We start from the raw sequence: 8,882 nt of genomic DNA, 5'->3' as shown, positions 1-8,882 counted from the left end.
CTTGACAGTAATGTACATTGTACATGTGCGTGTGTTTGCATGGATGTATGTGCATATAGACAGATGTGTCTGAGAGAGACAAGGTGGGGTTTGTACTGCTGTAATGCATTTGACTTCATAGCTTTGTGTATGTGGGCTGTGTGTGAGGGATGTGTGTTCTTTTGAGTTTGGCTGGCTTTCTGTTCTGCAACATTCAAATAAATGGTTTTGCATAACTTTCTGTATTGTTTCTAAGTAGTTGTAAGCCAGTCATTACCATAGAGAAAAACAAAAGCTTATTAAAGAAACAAATGTAATAAAGACAGAGGAAGAGCATTATGGAGAGACAAATAGCCTGTTAACAATGTGAAATGCCTATTTGAAGTGTCACAGAAGACAAATGCAGTAGATGACTGTGTGACTGTGTGTAATAATTTTATTAATTAATGACTCTCTGATAGTATTCAAAGGTAGTGACCCAGAAATAATTTAAATTAGAAGCAGGAAAGTGCAATTAACACGTACACTGAAACTCAGAGACAGTCTGAGTTTCTCTACCACCTCTCCACTTTTCTTCCTTTTTTACAGCAGTGTGTTACAGCCCCAATGGGAGTGGGAGGTGTGTGGGAGTGCATGTGCATGCAAGAAACGGGGATTTTTCTGGCTAAATGCAGAAGCTTGATTCAGTTAGCATAGGGGTCTAATAGCTTTTTGCTACTGGTTTTGGATCTTGACTGTCTTTCAGGTTGGCTACCAATTGAAAACTTAAGAATATTAAAGGCTTTAGAAAGAAAAAAAAAAAAAAAAAGGCATTTCAGGGTCATTTCTGAGTGCCATGGAGGGTGATTAGGACACTGACGACAAAGCTGTACATTAACAGATGGAGTGATTTCTGGAGGTTCCAGCATGAAAAAGCTTTCAAGCCTGCACAAAGAGCTACAGTTATCAGTGCTTTCAGGGCAATGGTACACTTGAACAGAAGGGCACCCATATATCACTTTTTACAGAAGGTGGTCCTGAATAAAAACAAAATCAAGCTTTTCAGAAAAAATGTCTTAATATCATAGCAAATACTGAAAAAGGTACTACTGCAAAATAATCAGTATGTATGCTCACTGTTTTCCTCTGTTTGGCTACAATTTTGGGATACATCTAACTGTGGCAAAGGTAGTGCTATCAGGAGAAAAATGTAGGGAAAAGAAAAATAAGTTATGAAGGCTAACTACTTGCTTTGCATCCTTAGCCAAAGCTGTACACAAAACAGAGCAGAATATAGCCTCTGTATATAACAGAGTAGAGTATAACCTCTGCTTTCAGCAAACACCTGGCAAAAAAAGTTTGGTGTAAGTATCTCATACAGCCTTTGTTATGTCCAGATGTTGGTGGTGGAACTGCTGCTCTGTGTTTGATCCTCTCCCTCTGCTGATGCCCAGGCTAGCAGATGAGCTATCTCCAACCATTCTGAGAAGATCTATCAGTGCTGTTTATTCTCCTAACAGCTACCAAAATCACAGTCAAAGTATGCTTTTGTGGTGTATTCCTGCTTGCTGGGAAAGCCTTCATGGTTTGGTAAGGCAGGGATACTTCTGTCTAAACTGTCACGAATCACACTGAAGACAGAATTCAGGATGCTTGTAAAATGAATACGGTACTGGCAAAGATTACGGGATACAGCTGTAGGGAACGATAGCGTTGGCCACGAAGAATTTGTCTTATGTTACCTATACTACCCACCTGATTTTGCAAACTTATACTCCTGTAGGTATATAGCCAGCATTATAGGAATGACGGACTGGTTATGGATACACTTACGTACCCAGTATATAGCAAGCTTGCAGAGAAGTACTTTAAGGAGGGTAGGGCAGGCCTTGGCCCATCCAAACTGCAGAGTGACTCACATCAGTAAAAGAACAGTGAGGTCTTGCTTCTTCTGCAAGAGAACGCAAAAGAAAAGGTTTTCAACACTGTAGGTGAAAGCAGGTTTAAAATCCCCTCGCTCAAATATTCTGCTGTGCCTGGAACCCAGAAGTATAAAAGAGAAATTAAGGAGGATCTCTGCAGTAGGTGGTCCAGGTTGATACAAGTCAGTATCACAGGCACTGAAGGTCAAAGGAAATGATGCATTATACTAAAGAATAATACGAAATAGTTGGCAGGTAATACCCTGGAAACTGTGCAGATTCCCAGGGTGTTTGGGTGGTGGTGTGTGGTTAAGAATAAACCTATTTTCTGGAGAGAAGACAATTCAAATAGAAACATAGTTGAAGACCTGTTGTGATATCTTACTGTCAATCTAAAGACAGAAGTTCGAACATCCTAGCAAAAATGCCCTGACACCTACTTCCCCTTAACTCAGCCATGATAGGGTATCAGGTTGCACAAAGCAGAGATAGCGGATGGATGGACATGACATGATCACCTTGACCATTCTATTTAAATTCCTGTTATTGAAATATGCCTTAATCATACAAGTTCAACAGCATTCAAAACTTCTGTCAGTCTTCCAACTGGATTGATGCCTGCTAGACATAAAGGTTTTATCAGAAATATGCTGCTATCTATGCATATTTTGCTAGAGGCTGGCAAAACAGTGGTAGGCTAGCAATAGAAACTATTCAGATTATTGGTTGCATCTGAGCTGGATACTGGGTCCTGTGCCTCATAGTTGGAGACAGAACGATGATGCATTTACACACAGGGATATGGCACAACTTCTATATTTTTGTATAATGATGCATTGGAATTATGAGGGAGGCTATTTCTCATAAATTATTTACCAAAGAGTAAGTATGGTGTTAAGTACCATAACATAATGCCACACCACTTTAGTCACAGAGAGTGATGAGATAACTCAGGCTGGAAGGGACCTTGTGATGTCTGTAGTGCAACTTCCCACTCAAAGCAAGGACAGCCTTAAGCTCAGGGTGGGTTGCTTGTTTGCTTGGTCAGGTCTTGTAAACCTCCAAAATTTGCTTTTGTTCTGCAAGGCCCCAGTTTCCTTCAATGACTTGGATGGATAATGAAATGAGAGAGAGGGTGGTGAGAGAAATAAGCATATTTCCATGTTTAAAGCATGGGACCAGAACCCAGGAGTTTTGGCCCCAGCTCACTTTGTGGTATTAGGCAAAACTGGCTATCATTAGGTATACAGAGAGACTCTGGTTAGCATTGCACAGGCAACCTTCATTCTGGCCTGTCTGAAATTTGTTAGTGCTTAATTTTCCTCTCTGCATGGTTTTGCAAATATATATATATATTTTTGTGTAGATTTTTATAGATAACAATATAGTTTTTTGTCCTACAGGATCATAAAGTGCTTCTCAAATTATACTCATAACTAGCCAAAGCCTACGGCTGCTGAGGCCAATAGACATTTTGCCATTGATTTCATCTGGGCCAGGATTTGGCTGAGTAGCAACAGAATACAAGCAGTTCTGTACGTCCGTATGGCCTTTAATAAATTCTGCTTTCCCATCTGAGTAATAAATCTGCCAGCAGAAGAGGAGTGCAAAATTTGGTGTCACTTACTGAATAACTCAATTTAAACTTTGTAAGGTATCAGTAGGCCATAATGACAATTACTCTGCAATTATCAATAGCATAAAATAGAGATGGAGATGGATAATGCACTATACGGTAAGCTTAGATGTGGGTATGTGTGTAGAATCTGTGTATACACAGCAAATGTATACATGTATTTTTAAATCACTTAATAAAAGACCAGCTCCAGTTAGTTGCATAACCTAAATTCTGGAACATTTTTGCTGTCCTACGTCTGCGAAAGTTTTTCATTTAGGAACACACACGTTTCTTGTCAATGTTATTTCTACAATCACTTAGTTAGAGCAGGGCATATTGTTCTCTGAATTTCTTGTTAAAATGTTTCACTTAATTAAACTTTTACAACCAGTTCTGCTCTATGTCTGATACTTGCTGTAAATTATAAAGAAAATCCCCTCTGGCATTTATGAGAATTCAGATGAGGAAGACTATAGGAAAAAAAGAAACCATGTCAGTGAGCCCTAGATAGTTGCTCATTCCCTGTTATCTCCCACACAATTCAAATTAATGAAATATATTATTTCTTATTAAATAAACGAGGTTGAAAAAGAGCCCAAAATGGAACTAATAATATTTCAAATGATTATATTGCTAAAGTTTCATAAGTGGAGTCAATTGCACCATTATTTGAATATTTGTGGTTTTGTCTACATTTCATGTAATTATATGGAAAAAAAAAAAAGTATAATTTGCTAGAACCTAAAAGAAAAAATTAGGAAAACCAAACAGGAATAGAAATTAAAGTTACATATAGTTGTACATGCTCGTGGGTCATACCTGTGCATGCCAGGCAAACACCCTCCCGCCCCACCCACCGTCAAAACGTGGCAGCGGTTTCAGAGGGGTGCTTAAGATGACATCTCTGGTGTGGGGATTTTACAGCAGCTAAGTTCCAGCAAGATCTACTTTTTTGAGATCAATGTTCTGCTTCCAGGCCCTCCCCAAACCAACTGTGGAATGACTGCAAGATGGCTGTCACATCGATTACAGGCCTGAGAGCTCTAATCCAATTGGCGGCAACGCTGCTATGAGACTTGGAAGTCTCCTCTAACCCCTAACCACAGTTTAGTGTGCAAACTATTGTGTTTGCTCTTGGGAATCTTCACTCTTGCCAAAGAGAGCCTGTATTTATGCTGTTTGGCATATTTATTATTCAGTTAACCCATTCTTTATAAGTAAATCCTTCTTCAGAATTTATAACCCTCCCAAGAACTATGGATGATGGACAGAAATAAATAGCCATGAAGGGGAAAACAAAAGAAAACAGAACTTTAAATCTCTCCTCTCCCATAACTTTTATATATTTTTTTCTTTTGTCCTTTGTTTCACAGGGCCATTTGTCATGATGGAGGGAAGCAAGAATCAGACAGGGTCTGAGAAATCTGGTTGTGCTTAAACATTTGTGAAATTCAGGGAAATGAGTTGTGTAATCTGACATCAAGTAAAGATCAGATGACCCATAGGCTTCAGTTTCCTTGTGAATGAAGGTGAAAAAGCTCTGCAGTCAACATCTTTATTTATTAGTATACTCAAGAGAACACGTAAACAGGGATTTTTATATCTCTGGTTCCCCTGGGCAGGGCGATATACACAGATTAGTTTTATTTAGGATCAGAACTTTTTTTTTTAAAAAAAAAAAAAAAAAACACAAAAAACTTGTGATGGCTGAAAGCCAAAGCGAAAACTGAATTACCTTATTTTCTAAGAGATGCTCACTCTCTGATGAAAGCTAGATAGTTGTGTATATACAACTGTGCTAGATTCATTCTGATTTGGGGGTTAATTTAGCATATGTGAGAACAATCATTAGTTGCAGACTAAGAATCATATTATGGTTTGTGTTGGAAGGGACCTTAAAGATCATCTAATTCCAACTCCTCCTGCCATGAGCAGGGACTTACTCAGGTGATAATATCTGGTAATAGGATGTCAAAGCTATATAGACCAACCTGCTCTGAGATCTTGCTAGATCAGCATGGACGTGCTGCAGAGCAGGGAGTGTTATTACTGCATAAACTCAGTGTGGGCACTAGGAACTCCTGTTTCCAGGACCTGAGCTAGCAGCTTTGCATGACGCTGCTCTGTGCTGTAAATATGTATCTGCTGCCACAAAACTTACTCAGGTATTTGTAAACTAGTGCTCCATTGCTTCCCATATGTAACCCATTGTACCGTGGGTTGAAACCAGGCTCTAAAACGTCATGACTGCAAATAAATCAATGAGATAATTTCTGTTTTCCCATTAATGAACCAGCAAAAATCATATTCCAGACTGGATTGATTGTATTAAAACAAACATGTACACAGAATTTCTAGTCTTGTTTGTTAAAGAGTTTATTCTCAAAGAGATAACATTATTTCAGCCTAAGTAGGCCTTTTTCAAGGACTATCTATACAGTATTCCAATAGCTGAAAAGAAACCATTACAGTTCCACACATATTCCACCCCAAAGTAGTCCTATTTTGTGAGGGAATTCTTCAACTTTATTAAATTCATCTTTAAACTTGGAATTCATTTAAATGAGATCTAGGCTCCTGCCTAGGGGACTGAGGGGAAAACACTTCGATTCCCGTCATATTCATCGATGTCAGTGGAACTTTGACAGTCACCTAAACTCATGATAAGCAAAAGTTAGACAGCTTGATGTCAAAACAGAAGTATCATGGGGAAACAGGTAAGAAACCCATGTATTTCTGAATCATAAATTAGCCAGTAGGAAAAAAAAGTCTAAATTTCTTTGTGAAGCTTTCTGAAAACTGATATATGTGTAGATTTCTTTTTCTCAATAGAACGTTGTTGTTATCTGCAATTGTCCAGGACCCAGATTTCTATTCAATGATAATCTTTTCTGCTTTTTGATATTTTTTCTGGAATTCATTACTTTTTTTCTTATTTTCTGTATGCTCTCTTGCGCTCCTTTCCTCTTCTTTTTCTCCCAAACTCATCTGTGAATGTATTTCTAAGTTGGGAAATAAATGTGTTTTCAAGTTGTTCTTCACCTGGCTTATAAATGTGACCTTTATTTTAAACCTGTTTATTCTGTGTATTCTGTAGCTTTTGCAACTATTTACAATATGTATTGCACATTACTGGCTTGATCCAACATACAGTGAAATCAATGCAAAGACTTCCCGTTGACCTTGAAAATTGTTGGATTAAGCCCTATAGTCCAAGTAAAACTAGCTGTAATGAATGACACAAAAATGTAATAAAGAACTCATTTATTGGCTTATTAAGCTTATTAAAATAACCTACTGTAGATTATTCAGTTTTCAGTTACAAATTCAGATTCAAACAGTATCTACCTGAAGTTCCAGTATGCTGATTGCTGTTATTTTTAAATACATTGTGGTATAAACTTTTCACTTCTCTTCTGCATGTCCATTCAGGTCTTCATGCGCTTCTGTATGTTTTCCAAAATCTGCTGAATACTCAGCTGCTCAGTGGCAAGTTGTTCATCAATGAATGTTTGCATTTCTTCCCATTTCCTGGAGCCTTGTTCAATGCCTTGCTGAATTAGTGTGCGTGTTAATTCCACCTTTTTTCTGAGTGCCTCTCTGCTTTTCTGGGGCATTTGGTTAATGGACTCCCAATCAAATGGCACATCTATTCTAAGCTCTCCTTGACGAACAGCTATATATGGTTTTATGCTGTCAGCTGTTACTTGCTCAAGCCAACGAAGAAGCTCAGAGATATACTGCAGTAGTGCAGAGTACTTCTCTATAGTTAGATCAATTAACTTTTTGGCCTCACTGATTAGCTTTTCTTGAGAATCACTAAGCTGCTCATAGATCTCCTGGAGTTTTGCCTTGACTTGCTTGTTGTATTCGTTGATTTTCCTTTTAGCAGCTGCAGACCAGTATCGGATCTTTTCCTGAGCAGCAGATGAGAGCTCCATGACCTTCTGTTTTCCTTTCCCTTCAACATCAGCTATAAGGTCATAGTATTCCTGGCTGTATTTTTCCACCAGTTCTCTTACTTGGTCTGTCAGGCGTGTAAATGAATCAGCAAGATCTCCAACATACCTGGTGTGCCAATTCACTAGTGTGTCTATTAGATTCTTCAGCCATCCTAATACCTTGTCTTCTACTTCATAGTATTTCACTGACCATCCAAGTGTAGTTGGATCAAAATATTCTTCCCGCAATGCCCTTATATAGAGAAGCAGCTGGTGCAGCTTTTCTGAAAGCTCCTGGAATGTCTTCTGGCTAAAAATTTTCACCTGAGAAATGTATTTTTTAACATCTTCTGCCAAGGATCTAAGTTTCTGTGCATAGACTGAAGCCATTGCATCTTTGTACAGCTGTTGTGTTTGGACTTTGATGTCCTCAAAATTTTTGGACTGCAAGCTTCTAACTATATCTTCTGCCTTCTGAAATGTTTGTTGCACTATTTGTTTAAGTTGGTTAAGCTTTCCTGCAAAGTCAGCTTCCTGGAGAGTAGCAAACGTCTGCCTGATTTTTTCCTGCAAATGTTTCAGCATTTCTTTAATTTGATCAAGTACATTACGACCTCTAAGAATTGTTTCAGAAGCAGGAACTCTGACTTCCAGCTCATTAATAGCTGCAATCAAGGCATCAAAGTATTCCTGAAGTTTTGAAAGGCATATATCAGCAGTTTTTGCTGCCTTCTCTGTAGTCATAAGGTATAATTCTTCACCAGTGTACTTTTCAGAAAGCCCAGGAACCTGGAATTTTGTAGTCTTCAGGAACTCAATGACTGAATCAATTAGGTGTTTTATTTTCTTGTGATACTCTTCAATTATGTCAATTGTAGCATCCAAAATCTTTGCTTTTAGTTTTTGATATTCAATCTGTCCAGCTTGATCTGCTGCTTTTTGATACAGCTGTTTAGCCTTCACCTTCATCTCCTGATATTTGCCAGAGGCCTCATTGGCAGCTGTGCGAAGCTGAGCATCTATTTGGTCTATTTGTTTTGCAGCAAATGCATATGCTTTGTCAGCATTATTCTGTATCATATTCTTCATCTTCAAGGTGGCAGCACTAATATCCAGTCCCATATGCTCCTTATGGTACCGATTAACATATCTATAGACTGCATTTGTCATTTTAGGTACTTTGTCTTTTAGACCCAACAGCAAGTCTTTGGCAGCATCCTCTTTCCAGTTGAATTTCATTTGAATCAGGTGAGGATTCTTGAAGGATATCTCACTGCTTAATATGTCAATGTCCTTCTGAGGAGCAGACTGAAAATATAAGATGGGATAACCAAAAGATAGCTTGTAAATAAAACAAATCCCACATTATTTATAATAAGTGTATTTCAATGTTTTCATTTTGCATAACTTTACATTTAATATATATAAAGATATATACACTAC

General features: G+C 38.1%; 1 protein-coding gene across 1 annotated transcript in view; it reads right to left on the bottom strand.

Moving 5' to 3' along the window:
- Window positions 1–5,858: 5,858 nt before the first annotated feature.
- Window positions 5,859–8,882, bottom strand: part of APOB (apolipoprotein B) — a 37,709-nt gene continuing 34,685 nt past the window's right edge. Inside the window, exon 29 of the mRNA XM_083830550.1 lies at window positions 5,859–8,747. Coding sequence (XP_083686676.1) covers window positions 6,927–8,747 — 1,821 coding nt within the window. The 3' untranslated portion in view covers window positions 5,859–6,926. The remainder of the gene's footprint in view (window positions 8,748–8,882) is intronic.

Source organism: Anser anser, assembly GCF_964211835.1.
Source record: "Anser anser genome assembly, chromosome: 3".
NCBI lineage: Eukaryota > Metazoa > Chordata > Aves > Anseriformes > Anatidae > Anser > Anser anser.
The sequence above is the reverse complement of the archived record's forward strand: the minus strand, read 5'-3'. Positions and strand labels throughout refer to the sequence as shown.